Source organism: Onychomys torridus, chromosome 16 (genome assembly GCF_903995425.1).
Source record: "Onychomys torridus chromosome 16, mOncTor1.1, whole genome shotgun sequence".
Taxonomy (NCBI): Eukaryota; Metazoa; Chordata; class Mammalia; order Rodentia; family Cricetidae; genus Onychomys; species Onychomys torridus.
In genome coordinates this window covers 37,345,486-37,362,634 of record NC_050458.1, presented here as the reverse complement: position 1 = coordinate 37,362,634, position 17,149 = coordinate 37,345,486, and the positions used below count along the sequence as shown (strand labels likewise).

General features: G+C 44.4%; 1 protein-coding gene across 2 annotated transcripts in view; it reads left to right on the top strand.

Moving 5' to 3' along the window:
* Window positions 1-17,149, top strand: part of Col22a1 (collagen type XXII alpha 1 chain) — a 231,373-nt gene that overhangs the window by 47,494 nt on the left and 166,730 nt on the right. For both annotated transcript variants that reach the window (XM_036209012.1, XM_036209013.1), the window contains exons 9-15: window positions 2,148-2,192; window positions 3,309-3,371; window positions 5,130-5,168; window positions 13,945-13,998; window positions 14,168-14,221; window positions 15,241-15,294; window positions 16,618-16,662. In XM_036209012.1, coding sequence (XP_036064905.1) covers window positions 2,148-2,192; window positions 3,309-3,371; window positions 5,130-5,168; window positions 13,945-13,998; window positions 14,168-14,221; window positions 15,241-15,294; window positions 16,618-16,662 — 354 coding nt within the window. The remainder of the gene's footprint in view (window positions 1-2,147; window positions 2,193-3,308; window positions 3,372-5,129; window positions 5,169-13,944; window positions 13,999-14,167; window positions 14,222-15,240; window positions 15,295-16,617; window positions 16,663-17,149) is intronic.

The following is a 17,149-nucleotide window of genomic DNA, read 5'->3' as shown; positions in this document are numbered from 1 at the left end:
TTGAACTTTTCAGTCTTTGCAGTCTTGGCCTCATACTCTGTGTGCCATCACCTGATAACCTTTTTTCAAGTCATCAGTCCTAGTGTTTGGCCATAGACCGTAATCACCTGTGATGTCCATTACACTGTGTTGCACACTGAGATTCTTAAGACAAGCAGGATATGGTCCTTGCAAGTCATACTCTACTGTCTGGTTAGGGAGAGAGAACTCTGAGACCTGGACCATTCTAGGGAGCTAAGTATCTTCACAGGAACAGGTGAACCAGAAGACCTACTCACTCTGCATGGAAAATAGGCCACATGGAGGAGATACCTCTTCTTCCTGCATCTGTGTGTTTATGAAAACTCAGCACGAGGCCTAGGAAATCACAGTCGTCTTCATGGGGCAGAGCTCTGGCTATAGGCACTTTGTTTCCAGCTGTTCAAGTCTTTCATTTCAGTTAATCAGTGATGTCAACTATCCTTTGGGGTCCCTGTTTACATCTCTGTATTCAGTCATGGTGATGGACATGAACAGTGTCTAATGCATTCTGACGGGCACTGTGGGAGGTCCTAAGTTCATATAAGTATTATACTAATTGGCATATGCTGAGGACACCTATGATTGCTCTGAAGTAAATGGGCACCCATGAATATACTTGTACCAGTTAGTCTTTATTGTCATTTTGAAAGAGGGACCTCAGTTGAGGAATAGCCCCTGTCAGATTGGCCTGTGAGCATGTATGTGTGACAATGTCTTGACTGATGATTGATGTTGATTTATGGTTGATGTGGGAGGGTCCAGCCCACTACAGGTTGCATCATCCCTAGGCAGTTGGGTCTGGACTTTATAACAAAGGAAGTAAAGGGCTGGAGAGGTAGCTCAGTGTTTAAGATCACTGGCTGGTCTTTCAGAGGAAGTATGATTCTCAGCATCCTTATGTTGGCTCACAACTATCTGTAACTCCAATCCTAGGGTGGCTGATGCTCTCTTCTGGCTTCTGTAGGTACATAGACACACTTGCAGGCAAAATACTTGTGAAAAAAAATATATATGTGTATATATATTTAAAGAACAAAGCTGAGTAAGCCAGAAGGAGCAAGCTGCATCTTTTCATGGTCTCTGCTTCAGTTCCTGGCTTCAGGTTCCTGGCTTGTGTTCTTTCCCTGACTTCTCACATTGATGGACTGTGACCTGAAAGTGCAATGTGAAATAAACATTTTCCTCTCCAAGTTTTTTTTTTTTAAATCAGAGTGTTTATTATAGCAACAGAAATGTAAACTAGAACAAGAGTGAAAATATTCTTGTTAGGGATGGAATCAGGTGCAAATGGCCCAGTAATATGGTGATATCTTTATTTATGTAACACAAGAATTGAGTCAATGTTCTCAGCTTGGCAATATTACAGGTGGCCACAGCACACAGATCATGTATAAATACACCAACAAGATCTTTCACACATTTTAAAATCGGAATGCAGCCTGTGTCTAGAAATTGCTTTAGACACGTCACACTTTGTATTTTAGTTAAAAAAAAAATCATTACACAAATTGATAATAATAGAAATCACAATTTTCTTTCTAAGTTATAAATTCAGATAAAATAGGAGCCCATAAAATTACTTTGTTTTTGTTCATTTATATTGTGTATTGATCAATCGTATCATTTATTTACAAGGTAAAAACTGATGCTCTAATGTGCTTCTTGCTTTTGAAATGGTAGATCAAGATAAAGATCACATCAGTCACTTCAGATACCTGTAATTTATTTCCATCTGAATGAAACTTGACTCTTCTGACCTGTGCCCTCTCCATTCCCCGACTTCCCAGCCTGGAATCCTTATTGTATTTTCTGATTTGTGTGACGCCTTTAGCTCCCATGTATGAATGAGAACATGTTCTTTTCACCTTTCTGTTCCTGGGTGTGTTTATAGCTTTGACCCTCCAGTGTCTGTACTGGGAGGTTGTGGTGGAAGTTACCCATGCAGGTTTGCAGTTGAAGAACAGGACTCTCAGCTGAAGTCAGCAGTTTCCTGCTCAACTCTCTGACCAACCTGGCTTAGCATATGACTAGTTTTAGAGCGCATGGAGTGGTCAGTTAGCTCATATGAGAGACAGAGAGAATTAATATGTCACCTTTATTGTTTCTTCTTGTCTTCTTTCCTGCAGGGTGAAAGGGGTTTTGCTGGCCCTGTGGGACTCCCTGGTCAGAAGGTCAGTACCTGCTCAGCATAGTGTTCTTTGCTTTAACCTCCATGGAAGCACAGCAGGGGTGTGTTAGATCACAGTCTCACCAACTTCAGAGTTGCCTTGGATCTTGTTAAGATACTACAATAAGAGCAAGTGGCATGAGGTTCTAGCTGCAAGACTCTTCCCTGTCCAGAGCTGTACCTCTTAGCCTAAACGTTTATAAAAAGAAGGACAGTGTTGCCCAAGTCCACAAGTATGCTCCAAAGAGGCTCTATTCTCCAAAGATAGTTAATGCTGCATCAATCCTTACAACTTGATTAAATTCAAGAAGCATTTAAGACTTGACCTTTAGGAGTTATCTAAATTGTGTACACTGTATAAATTTCTTGTATGCAAAGTTTGCAAACTCACTGGTTGCATAAAGCAAGGTGCTCCCATACAGTACTCTGTCTTTGGTCACAAGCTGCCTCCTACTTCTCCCTCATTCCCCAGCATGCTGCCTTCTCCATCACTATTTGGTCTTCAAACATTGATGGGTAGGATGCCCCAACAATAATGGTCACTGCATGGGGGGGGGGTCTTCACTTTTGCACAGCTAATACCTTGTCTGGGGCTGAGGGTGATGGTAGAGAAATGGGGACAGCTGCACCTCTTCATTCCCCCTGCTTCTGTATTCTTGTATGTGCAGAGTTCTTTTTATCATATCTGAACACTACAGTCCTCTCTGTACCACCTCCTCTCTCCTCCCCAACCTTGGCCTCTCTCTTGTTTCTCATTCTTACTGTGTCTGTCGTGGTTTGGAATTTAAACGCCATGGTATTAGTGCACACCTTCTCAGCACTGGGTTGATAGCATAAAGGAATGTTTCAACATTCATACAAAGGCTCGGTACTCAAATACCTGGGTCTGGCAGGGTTCAGTGATTTATGAACAAATTCAAGAAATATGAGGAAAACAGGACTTAGGTTCTTCTTTCTCTTCCAAGGTGGGAGAGGTGACCTCATGATGCAGTCACCCAGGATGACTTCAGTTCTAGGGAACAGGGGCAAGTTTGGCTGTGGGCAGCCTATGAGTACAGAAGTCCACGAGAGCTATTGGGAGGGATGTGACCTAATGTTTAGTTTGCTTTTAACCCTTCAGGGAGATTCAGGACCTATTGGACTGATGGGTGCTCCAGGGCCCAAGGGAGAGAAAGGAGACACTGTAAGTAAGATGTTGCTTTTCTATATTACTGGGCCACATGGCTGGTGTGGGAGGCCCAGGGCTCCCCCATGCACCCCAGCCTGATCATATTGATCAGCAAGTGTGGGCTGAAGGTCTGGTGAATGCAGGCACTGAGTGAATCCAAGCCATAGGACAAAGCACCTCTCTTTTCCACCAGGAAGAACTACCTGCTAGACATGGTCATAGTATTCTTTAGCCTTGTACCTCACTCTGTCTATCCCCAGAATTCTGTTCTTCCAAAGTGGTACCCCTGTGATGCCTGAAACTGGCCATTTTGTAAGTGTTCTCTTCACTTTGGCCTTCTCACATCCTTATTCTAATGGATATAAACCTTCTTTTGTCAATAATTGCATTATTGACAAATGTATTAAAATGACCAACTAAAAACAGACTTTCAGACAGGGTATATAAATGTCTTAATACTGTCCTGTCTAGAGGAGATATACTTTACATTCAAGAATACAAATAGGGGACTGGGAATGTGGTTCAGTAGTAGAGCAGACACAAGACCCTGAGTCCTATCTGCAGCAAGTGTGCTTGCATGAACACTCACACACACATACACACAGAGACACACAGACACAAATATCACACACACACACACACACACACACACAAACACACACACACACACACAATGAGAAAGGAGGATTGAAAATATACATTTTGAAATTAGAAAAAAATAGCAAAGATCATACTATTATCAGCCAAAATGGACTTTAGAATATAACAGTTCATAAAAAAGGATACTTGAGGATAGAAGGGTCAGTTCTTTAAGGTTAATTTAAGGTATATAACAATAAACACAAGCAACCAACAACAGAGCCTCAAGATGCATGACATACAATTGATAGAATTTAAAGGAGAAATCGACACTTTCACAGCAATAGGTACAGCCTTGCATATTTCACTCCCAAAGAAAGCTAGAGCAGTCAGAAATGAAGCAAAATGGGAATCTTCCCACATTGATGCTGAGGAATCGTGCAGCCTTTGGGTGAACAGTCTTGTAGTTCTTGAAAGCCTAAAAATGGAGTTACTGTGCAATACAGTCCCTCCCCAAAGAAACCCAAGCATGTATTCACACAGAAAACAAGTATAAACATTCAGAGTGCTAATCTTTTAATAATAAAGTAGTAACAACCCACTGGCCATTATATAAAGGATGAGAAAATAAAGTGTGCTGGGTTGGTACATTCCCATACTAGTGTACAGCAAAGGAAGTTATGCTATGGGGTACATCATGGATGAGCCTTTAGAAGACTTTGCTGAGTGAGAGGAGGTAGTCATTAAGGGGAACATTATTATACCTTATACTTACAATAGAAAACAGATTAGTGTTTGTTTAGGGCTGGGAATGGGAAATGGGGAGCAGCTGCTAGTGGGCTGGGCTCTTTTGCAAATAGTGAAGATATTCTAAAATTGATTGTGATTATTGTTGTATAACTCTAAGGAAATTAAAATTACTAATTAGATGCTTTAAATGGGTGAATTATATAGTATGTAAATTATATCCCAATAAGGCTGATATGAAAACAAGTATCTATAATGATAAATTATTGGAAAATTAAATGAGAGGATGCTCATGAACATCCACATTCAGTGAATAACAGCATCATCTCTTTCAGAGGTGCCCAGGCATAGTTTATGAGATAGTATCCAATTGCTTGAATCCTGGGGTGATGCCACACTACATAGATGCCCCTCAGTAAACCTATGCCTTCTGCTTTCCTTCTCTAGGGGAGAGGACCCTTCTTTCAAGGAGAAAAGGGTGAGAAGGTGAGCCTGCGTTTATTGTCTTTCTCCAGGGGCTCAGGCATGGTAGGTGGGAGGTGTGTGTAGCTGTGTTACCTTCTGTGGATTTGAGTGGGAGAGAAGAAGGGCCCTGGCTGCAGGCCTGGATTCTAGGTGTCACTCCAGTTGGGTGATAGAAGCAAATGCAGATACAGCAGGAAGAGAGAGGAGATAGAGACAGGAAACGGTGGTTGAGAGAAGTGGGAAGCAGGGACCGAATGTCTTGGGGACCCACAGAATAGTGCACTGGAGCAGTGTTTGAGAAGTAGAGGCCTGAGCAGGATACCCCAGTAGGATCTGGAGCTTTTGCTGGACTTCACAGCCTAACTTAATACACCTTGAGATCACTTAAGACTGGGCACCCCAGTAGCACGTAGAGCAGGAGGAGGGCTTGCTTCAGATGAAGCTGGCTTGCTGTGCTTAGGGCAGCGAGTAGCTTCTGCTACTCAGCAGAATGGAGACAGAGCCAGAGAAACTGAGCACCACCAGGCAGGACATCCTGTTTTGTGATCAGTGTGTTTGTGTAGCCTGCCTTTAAGAGAACATCACTTTACTTGCTTTGGATTTCCCATGGACTCAGTTTTACAACCTAAACTAATACATAGCTGTAATCTTAAGTTGGACACTCCTTTCCCTCTATACTCCTAACCTAGAGTAGTTCATTTGTGTGTGCACGTTATGGTAATAAATGTGGGAAACAGCAAACAGCTAGACATAAACCATATAAAATGAATATCCATAGTGGTGAAGACAACATACAGACATTGCTGAGAGCACTAGTTTGCTGTTTGTCTAGGTCACTTGGGGGCTAGTTGGAGCCAGTAACTTCATCCCTTGTAAGACAATGTTTAAGATTTTGCTACAGTGTATCGTTCCTACCCCAGTGTTGCTTTCTGTGGGAAGCCAAGCCCTTTGCTAGGGATGCACACAGACAGATTCACGAGCCAGCATTCAGGCTGGCAGAGATTCAGATTCATACAACCCACAGGGAATGACAGGAGACATGGGGAGAGAGACGTAGAGGAGTCAAAGATGGGCTCGCTTGCTCTCAGTTAAATCATGCTAAGGGGAAGTGATTTTCCTTTCCTTAATGCAACACCCGACACATTACTAGTGACTCTGAGTTTGTTACGAACGTGCTCAAACTGATGCAGTTGCCCTGGAGAGGCATCCTAGAGACTTCATGGCATGCATGTATGTCACTGACGTTAATGGAACACTGGCTCTTATGGGGACAGATTTCATGCTGCTGTGCCTTGGGATGGGGTCCTGTCAGCTCCTTGAATAGGCCTGATTATGTCGCACAGGATCTGATCTATGAAAATATGGAAGAGTTGTTTAGGGAGAGCCTATCTTTATTTAGCACTTTCCCTTCTTGGGTTACTCTCAGAAGCATCATGAAATGCATGTTTACATACCCACATGGACTCTATAAGAGAAACATATATGAATAGTTGATACATGTAACCAGGAACAAATGATGATGTGGGGGGACACAGCATGAAAATGTGGCTATGCACATGAATAATTTAATTGACTCCTACACTGCAAGATCATGACTAGGATAATAACAAATGGCCAGAAATAGAGTATTTCGCCACTTTTCAAAACATTCTGTAAAAATATATGTAACCCAAGTTATGGAGGGTGGGAAGAGTGATTACTGCAGTAGTTTCCCTTATGAGTAAAGGGGGGTGGGCAGAGGCTAGGATAGGTGTCTAGAGAAAAAGAAATATCACAAGTCAGTCTTGGGCATGCAGGCAAGGAATCACAGCTGCTTGGAAAGCTAAGTCAGGTTCAAACCAGCTTGAGTAACTTTGATAGACTCTGCTCAAAAAATATTTATTGGGGAAAGAGATTAGTGAACTTGCCTAGCATGCCTGAGGCTCTGAATGCAATGTATGTGTGTGTGTGTGTGTGTGTGTGTGTGTGTGTGTGTGTGCGCGCGTGCGTGTGTGTACGTACGTGTGTGTACACACAATACAATTCTCATCCTCTGACCAAGACCATTATTATTATCATGGTGTGGCTAATAGGACAGCCAGTATCTAAAAGGGTGTTCTCACTTGACCCTGCTCTGATTAAAGGGGACCATACAGGTGATATGTAGGTCTGTGCTCATACTGTTACTTCTCTGATACCAACATGCCACACCCACCTTGAGCCATCCACATTGTAAGAGTGGGCCCTTGTAGCCAGATGCAGTCACCCTCAGAGTCATGTAGCAGCAGGCCCTCTTTGAAACTTCAAAATGAGAAGAGTTCACGGGAGAAGAAAGGCTGCTGAGTGGAATGGGAAATGAAAAGAGCCCTGCCATGTGTGGATGATCTGGGTGCCTCCCTTCTAGAATGGTGGCCAGAGATGATTTTCCAAAATCATGCATTACTTAGTCATACCAGAGGCATTATGTTTGGATATGTGCTTCCTCAAAATCTCACATTTCAAAATCCCCATCTGCCAGCAGTAGTATTAGAATTTTGGTATTTGGAATGTGATGAAGTTGTAAGAATAGAAGCTTTATGAGTGGAATCAGTGTCCTTATGAGAGGGCCCCGAGGGAGACCCTCTTCCCCTTACACATGCCTAAGCAAGAAACTGTCCTCCAGGGACCAATGGGTGGCCCTCACCAGACAGTGAATCTACTCGTGTATTGATCTTGGACCTGCATCATGCAGGACAGTTTGAAACAGCCTATTGTTGTTTCTATGTTCTCCACCTGGGTGGAGACAAGGGGTGCCTGAGAAAGGAGAATCATGGGCTATAGAAAGGACTAATGATTACACCTTTAGTTTGCAGTTTCTTTTTGGAAGCAGAAGGTGTCAGCTGTGGTATCTATGTAGATCCATTGACCAATGCTGACGGTTTTGTCTAGAGTGCTGATTGGACTTTGTTTGGAGTCAGTGGTCAAACTCATGGCATCAGCACTTGATTAGCCTTTTAATACAATCCAGTGTTTAGTTTTCAAACATTCTGAAGAAGGATAGACTGTGTCCAAGATCATAGAGTTGGTCAGTGACTGTACTGAGGCTGGGGATCTCTCATACATACATGGCCATTCTGTCCCTTTCTGAATCTAATGTTGGTATCTAGGAATTCTCGACCCTCAAAACTGTTCTGTATGTAAATCAGCTTGTTTTATATAAAGATTTCATTGTCGAGCTTTTGACCAGGAAGATACAAATGACATTTGTGTTTACACATATCGGCTTTGAACCTTTGTACATCATTGTCTGCTTCTTGCTCTGTTCTTAGCTGTCTGGTTCAGCACCCCAAGCTCCTTGCTTGTGCCTGCTCATTAATGTGCATTATATTGTTATTGAGTTGGGTAACTATGGCTAAGTTTCTCCTGCTTTTACAAAAATTAAAGGATTTAGGGGGAAATTAGTTTGGTTGTTTGTAATCTTCACAGCCTTGGAGGTTGAGGGCAATACTGAAAGAATAAGCAGGCTCTTTAGGAACTGTTTGTGGTGCTGAAGGACACCTTGGAAGATACTTGGTTTTTGAAGCACCTCAGAGCCCAGGGCTGAAATGGAATAGGGGAAGTCATCAATTTTCTTCTTCCCTTCATCTGACCCACAGGTGCCTGTCAAATCACGAGCCCAAATGCTTCAAACCAGAGGTTGAGAGCCTACATGGGGGAGGTTAATGTTGGATTGCTAGACTGTATCAAGGAAGGCTAAGTGGGAGGACCCTAGGCGCTAGTTTACTGGTCCAGACCTTAGCTCAGCCACTTAGCAGCTGCATGGCCAGGGACCATGACTTCACCTCTGCAATCCTGGCTTTCCACCTCTGTGGTTTGGCAAATATAGTAATACTAGAACCATATGGGTTTTTGCTAGGATTAGATGAACTAATAACTAAAATAAATGACTCACATTTGTGGAAAGAGTTCATGTATTATGTATAATTACTCTTAACACCAGGAGTACTCCGTTTTTAATACCAAATGACATCTTTTGCACCCTCATGGCTAATAAGTTCTTATCCCCAGAGGTTAGCAGCTGCAGAATGTCAGAGCTCTCCTGTGTCCTCCCCTCCAGGAGGAGTTCTGTGGCCTCTAAGACCACAGGAATCTGAGGGAGTGTTCACTGAAAGTATCTCACAGGTGCCAGTGTAGAGGTCCAGTCCTTTTTTTCAGTTCACCTAAAATTCACATGGCATCTAAGAGTAATAGCAGCATCAAGAGTTTAGAAGACTCACTACCTCCCAGGAGTCTTGCCCTGCTCTTTAGCTTAACTTTAGAGCTGGACATTCTTTTTACAGTGGATCTGGGAACTGGTGATTTTACCAGTGTATGTGGTCAAGGTTGGGTTTGAGATCATGTTGTCTGGCTCCATAGTCTGTATTTGTCTGTGCTGAGAAGTGCTTCTCACACTTGAGCCAGCGAATGAACAACCTGGAAGATCTGTTAAATCAACTGGCTAGATCCTGGAGTATCTCATTCATTAAGACTGCCATGGGTGAGGGAACATGTCTGTCTAATAAAGTTCCAGCAATACTGCTACTGCTGGCCCAGGATCCTCTCACTTTGAGGGCCACTGTCTAGAAAGTTCCCGATACTTTTCTTGGAGGGTCTGTTTGGCATGCTTGCTGCCAAATAGATGAAGAATCACATTGGCACAGTTCCTCCAGCTGAGGACACCTAGAAATGAGCCATGGCAGTCAGCTCTCCAAGAGAGCAAGAGACATCTGCTGTTGAGTAATTACATTTGGTCAATGAAGTACTGAAAATTCCCCAAAGCTCTGGATACCGACAAGTGGGTGTAGGTATATGAGTAATGTCCTGCTAGATGTTGTCTTCTGTGGGTCTCCCAATGGAATCCTGGAGACAGTCACATGGGGCAGAGGAGTCAAAGTCTGGACTTGGAATCAAAACTAAAAACTTGAGCCAGAATTTCAGGCACGGAATTGGGAAGATACCCCTCCCAGCAGCCTTCACTGTTTTCTTGCAAAGGATGCATGTGCATTATCAATTTGCAATTTTTCTAACAGACCAAGTAATCAGTTGCCCTTCATAAACGGAATGACAGCAGCACCTTGCTTGGTTTGAAGTTCCCTGTCTTGAAAGCATTTCCTGGCCACTCTTGGACCAGAAACAAGATTCCTCCCTGTATCATGTCTTCTGCAGTGGATGAAGTCAAGGCACAGGAGGAAACATTTTAGTTCAGTACTGATGCTACAACCAAAGACCAGGGATGGGGTAAATTTTAATTTACCCTTTGAAAATCTTGTATATGCATGTAGTATATGTAGTTCACATCCACTTCTCCCAGAACCCTATTACATCTTCTTCCACATTCATTCATTATTCATTCATTCATTCATTCATTCATTCATTCTTCATTTCATTTTAACCAACTGAGTCCAATAAGTGCTACCCACATGTAGTTAGTGCTACCTATATGTTTGCTGTGAGATTGCACTCCTAGAAATGTCAGAGAAGCTGCACCCATGAAGTCTGACCATATTGGCTGCCTGAGCAAGGCCTAAACAAGGACAAACCTAGTAGACATGCTAATATGGAAGGGAGAAATCTTACTGGGCCCCAACCCTGAGCAAAGAACTGAGGAATTCTGAGAGTGGGAGAAAGTGTTGTCCTCAGAGAAAAGCATCCCAATTGATCAGCATCCTGAAAGTGTGTGTGTGTGTGTGTGTGTGTGTGTGTGTGTGTGTGTGTGTGTGTATTGGGCAGGTTTTTAGGAATACACACACACACACACACACACACACACACACACACACACACGGATACATATATACCCATTCATGTAACAAAGAAACAGAGGCCGTAAATTTGAGAGAGAGAGCAAGGTGAGGGACGTGGTGTACACAGGACAGGTTGGAGAGAGGAAAGGGAAAAGGAAAAATTATATATTTTAATTTGAAAAAAATAGAATTTATAATGTACACATTTATATAAGAGATTGAGACAGAGAGAGAGGAGAGGAGAGTTGGGCAGGGGAGTTGTTACATTGTCTGACTTAGAAAATCATCCTTCAGTATTTATTATACAAAGGGGTAGCCCATGCTTGTATCAAATCATTATGGGGTCAGTTCTGTTAGATAGTCATCTAAAACTAAGCTTTCCATGGCCTTGGACAGTCCCGCTTCTCATGCTAGGTGTTGATTCTCCAATGTTACATCAGAGCTTGTCACTAGCCTGCCTCAGGCCATCAAGACTAGGAGATGTGGGGGAGCTGAAAGCTGCAGTGTGCCAGTTCTTGAGACCATTCTCTTTCCGCTATGCTGGGCTGTTCACTGTGCTCAGGTGGGCCATATGGCCAACCCTCATTTTGGAACAGGGGTCCATCATAACCTTCCCTTCAAAGCCAGAGGGATCTAGAAAGGATTGGTACCCAGGGAACATCTGCAGAGCCCTTGGGCCATGTCAGGAACTGGTGCCATGTCCTCTTGCTTCCTTATCTCGGAGTTCCCAGATAATGTAGGGTCCAGACTGCGAAAGCCTCCTCTTGGTGTCCCTGCAAGAGAACCGACAAGCTAGCAAAGAGACAACTGTGGGGACAGGCAAAGTTCCGGAACCCCCCAGAGTTCTCTTTGACATTGTCACTGGTCACACCCCTGACCCCCTTTATTAGACGCCCCTTGGACCAATTGTGCCCTGCTGTCCTTACTTTCATTCTCAAGGCAGGAGCCCATCTGACACCTCCTCCCTGCTTCCAGCTGCAGGATAGCCAAACCTATAGGAGCCAGAAGACAGACTGGCCTTCCAAAGAACGTGCTATTTCAAGTGGGTCACCGATGTGTCCGGAGAACTCTGTACCAAGTACCCAGATATACCTTATTCTGAGTGACACTCTCTAGGGGAAAATTCCTCAGAGGAAGTAGTTCTTTTGGGATGTTTCTCTTTTGGAAAACTTTGAACTTAACTTTTTAGGATAGAAGGATATAGAGTTAAGGAGGCTGGGTTGATGAGCAGTGAGAAAAGGGATCTGGAACATGGGCTTTGGAGACAGGTAGAGCATATGGGGTTTGATCTTTCCCTGTACTTGACCACTGTTTGGGAATCTTGGCCATGTGCTGATGTTCTCCCTCCCATGATATAAAGAGACTGCAATAATTTCTAGTGCAGTTGGATTTGCTGAGACTGAAGGAGGAGAGCATGGTCCCTGGAGAGGGGAGCTATGATGGCATACTCAGGCATTGACTCCTCCAACTTGTCTAATCTTGCCATGTGGGCTTCTGAGTGGTCCTGAGAGACCACTCTATGCTCCATGATGACGGCATTTGGTCTCTCTTTATAGGATCATAAAGCATCACTGGACTGATGTGTGTCCTGAAGCTGTGGCAGAGGTGAAAAGGCATTATCTAGGGCCCCCAGTCAAGCTTTCTACAGTAAACGTTGTGGCTTTAGGCAAAGCAGTTCACCTTCCTGTGCTTTCATTTTATGAGTGTGGAGGCCCACAATAGTTTCCTAGTGAGATCTGAGCTTGCTTTACCCAGCAGAGCTGACTAAAGGATTGGTTGACCATGTGCATGGTTATTAGGTGATTGGAAGGGTCTACACTTGGCTGAGCTAGAGAGAGGTCTTTGCTCCACCTCTTGGCATTTCTATAAATAGCCCTTTAGAAGAGACAGGAGGGACCAGTGGATAAGGATCCAGGCCCTCCCAAGGCTGTCCTGTGTTCTATCTGTTTCTGTCCCCTCTATCCTTCTATCTAAATCTCTTATCCCTCACTCCTCAAGAGTACTCTGGGGTAAACGTGGGAGCCAGTCTCCCAGCTGGCCTCCCACATCTGAGCTAAGTGAAATGCGGATAAATGTTGATTGTGGGGATGAGTTGCATTTAGAGATGACTACAGAGCACCTAGTGCTAGGCTCATGGTAAACATGCAATAATGGTGAAGTCAGGGTTACAGCATCTTCACTGTTTCTTTAATCATAATTGTTATGGCTCAAAAAATGTGGCTCTATTATCACTGTTGACTCTTCCCTGACAGACCTAATTATGCCAGTAAGTATTTACATTCAGTCACTGCTCAGTTTCTTCAGGATTCACCTCTACCTGAAGTGATGAGCCCTTTCTATCCCTGGAGAGCCAAACAAGGTGCTTTTTTCCCAGTTTGCTGATGGGTAAATGGAAACCAAGGATACCTTACCATGGCGGCCCTCCCAAGGGAAGATGATTATGACAGTCTGACCCAAAAGGACCCCACAGAGGCCCGTGTCCTAGCAAATGACTGACCACAGAAATATTGTTCACTCAGAGCAATCCTTCCTTTTGCGGAACTTCCCCAGTTAGACAAGTGCCTTATTGTACTAGAAAGGATGTACAAACGGACCAGGAAATCAATTAAATGTCTCTTCCTTCCCCAAATCTTGGATGGATATGAGTTACTGATCAAATGCTATCTTAGCTTCCCCTTTCTGTTCCACATGTGTGATTGACCCTTAAACTCTTCTGAGCCCATAGTGAAAGAAAGGAAGGCCACAGTGGCCTGGGCATAGCCACCATTCACCAGCAAACACCTTTATGTATTCTGTATGTGACTCAGGTTTCTTCTTGAGGCTCCCAGGAGGTGTTGCCCACCGTGCTCTGTGTCACTGCTGTCTCTTTGTATGCCTATGACAAGGTTCTACAGGCAAAGATGGCATGGAGAACTGTGGTAAACAGAGCATGTTTGAGGCTACAGGAACACTCATGGTTTTCTTGGTCCAGCCTCCTCCTCCTGCTTGATGCTTTCTCACTACCTCTTTGCTGTCTTTATCCTGTACCATTTGGTGTTCTCTTTCTCTCCTTTTAGGGATCCATGGGCCCACCTGGACCACCCGGAAGAGATGGCAATAAAGGCATGAGAGTAAGTTCTGATTTTACCATTTGAGCTCTTCATCACTGGCGGATACCTTACTTCTGATGAATTCTGGGCTATGGGGAATGGACACCCCAGGCATATTGCAGCCACTTTGGGATGCCTGGGCCTGCCTACATCATCGTGCTGACTGTGACCATGTGATGATTTTGTACAGGGGGAACCAGGAGAGCTGGGAGAGCCAGGGCTGCCTGGAGAGGTGGGCATGCGGGTACGTATTGTTGAGAGCTGCTTATGTTCTCAGGGTACAGACAGTTCTCAGGGGCACAAACCAGTTGCTTTAGATATCCATGAAATGCTTGGGTGGGTTTCTGCTTCTTTCTCATGTAACTTCATACAGTTGGGTGTCTGTCTACACAAGTATAATTCCTCCTGAATTCTGACAAAAATGGGTCATACGGTTGAGAAATTTATTATGCTCTACAGCAGGAGAGACTTGAGGGATCATTCCACACTAATCCAGATAGAGCTTGCTCGTCCTCTTCAATTGGTGCCTTGTAGCCTGTGATTTAGCTGCCATTGTAATGTATATAGCTTTCACAGACTTACGGCCTTGGGCATCCTTTCTTATTTTCTTTGTGTTCAACTAAAATCAGTGAAGCACTAAAGCATGTAGGTGTGTGTGTGTGTGTGTGTGTGTGTGTGTGTGTGTGTGCGCGCGCTTATAAAAGTTGGGATAGCTTTGACAGAAGAAATGACCATTTATTTTTATTCTAGTAGATTTCTCATAGATAGGTACAAATGTGTTGTCCTCAGACTGTGAAACTTTCTGCTTAAGCCAGGCTGTGCTCAGAAGTCTGGTAGACCCTTTGACAGGACTTGCCCAGGCTGCACAAACCATGTGGCTACTTGAAAACTTCAGCCACAGCAGTCGGCTTCACAGGTTCAGAAGCCACCAACCTGTCTGGGTCAGACCATGACAAGGCTGGGGGACTTGGGGCAAGTGGAAGAGGGGCTGAGGGCTCCTAATGACTCAGAGGTCATGCTATTAGCCTTTCCTTGAAGTTCAGCATGCCTTCCTGTGATTGGGGCTTCACCAGGCATCAGGTGGGAGGAACAGCCAAGGATGATGAAGCAGAGGTCAAGGAGTATCTACTAGAGACCCCCTGTACAGGCAGTGTGGGTAGCACACTAACATAAGAAGCAGCGTGTCCTTCTAGAAAGAACATTGGCTGAGAAGTGTTCGTCTTTTTTTTCATCCCATCTTTCCTTGTGGACTCTCTTCTGCAGGGGCCTCAGGGACCTCCTGGACTGCCAGGACCTGCAGGGCAAGTTGGAACTCCAGTAAGTAAAGACACTTGTCTGGGAGCTGGCTCTGTTCCTCTCTGCAGGTGTCAGGAGATGGTTCTCCATCCTGCCTTTCACCTCAGTCTGTACCATTATCACTTGCTGGTTGGATGTTAAAGGAAAACTTTTCTCTTAGAGTAGAAGTTCTTAAATACTGTGAAACTCATGAGTCACCAGAGTAACAAGTTTAAATGCACATTCCTGGGGTCCCTTTCCTTAGTGAAGCAGGGCAGAGCCTTGGAGTGTCTGACACTTGTGGAAGCCATTTTTACTCATGTGCAGTCATCTCCTCCCAGAAGGAAGGTGGAGTCTAGAGAATCCCCAGCTCCCACACTAGGACTAGATGCTGGACAGGGATCAGAGTGTCCTTTGTTTAAAGAGATGAACGGCATTCAGTTATGGCATATAATGAGCACAATGGCTTCTTCTTGGTTATTAAACCATTATTTTTGAGTCTCAGTAAAAGGAATTTGAGGTTATCTACAAATTAAAGAAACTGTATAAATATTATTAAACACAACAGCTGCATTGCCTTGTGGATATTCAAGACACTCTGGTGTCAGTATGCATGGCCATGTAGTTAGACGCAACTAGGATGCTATTGTGTCCTCTCACCCTTTGGAACAGGGTGGTCCTGCAGATTCCTTTTCCATAAATGAGCATCTCAAGGCTTTGGTCCATATGCTCTTCTGTAGATCAAAGATGTTATATGTTATCCCTGCAGTCAGTATCAGTCTGGGAAGTATCTTCTATGCTTCACACTTTTTCTGCATACTATGAGGATCTCCTCCATGAAAGAAGAGGAGGAGGAGGGACCCCAGGGGTGTGTGGGTTCACAGTACAGGGTCTAGGTACTGCTCTAGAGGGAGGCAGGTGGACACAGGTCTCTGCTTTATCCCTGGAGTAGGTAGAGCAGAGGCTGATAAAGGGGACTAGAGCTTCCAAGTCCATGTTGGAGCTCCTGCCTGGCATTGGCAATGATAACAGAATAATAGGCTACAGGTGGCTGTGGAGCTGATGCAGGGGTCTTCCTTTGATCAGGGGAGCTGAGATGTGTTCCTGTATATAGCTTTGAGGACCTACAGCCCGGGCCAGGGAAACAATCCCAGGAGCACACCTGGAAGCGACTGGGTTCAAGGTCCAGGTTGAGGTGGGAATCCAGGCTTCCTGGTGATTGTAGTTGGATGATAGAGCAAGACGGGATCTTCTCCACCATGCCATGGACCTGTGTGCAATGAAGTTTTTCCTGGGGCCTCCAGAGAATTAGCGAGCACAGGGAGGCCACATTGTGAGGTGTGTCCTTGCTCTTTTTCTCCCCAGGGTCTCCAAGGAGAACGAGGTCAAAGGGGAGCTCCGGGAGAAAAGGTATTTAAAGTTCATACTGGCTGATTAATACCACTTCTGTAGGCGAGTGTTGCAACTCCGTGGGGAAAAGTATCCTGACTGTTTGGGGAGTCAGGTGACCCTTGGGCTGCTAGGACAGCTCAGACAGCTGGACCTGCAATGGGACAATGCTCATCTTTGGGACATTTCCCTCTGGAGGGAAAAGGTATCCCAGATACCTCAAGCTGTTAGGACAGAGAGAGAACACTGGAGAGAGAGAATGCTGGGCCTCTTCACTAGTGTGTGTGTGTGTGTGTGTGTGTGTGTACACGCATGCACATGTATGTGTGTTTATATGTGCACATGTGTGTGGCAGGTGGGCATGTGCTAGCTCATTTCATGCCATGAAAACAAACTGCACCGATGGGCAGAAGCTTGGTGCTAAAAAGGCCTAGTGGTACCAGGGACTCATATCTTACATGGAACTGTATATACTTCCTTAGTTCTCATTTGCTCCTTCAATCTGTGT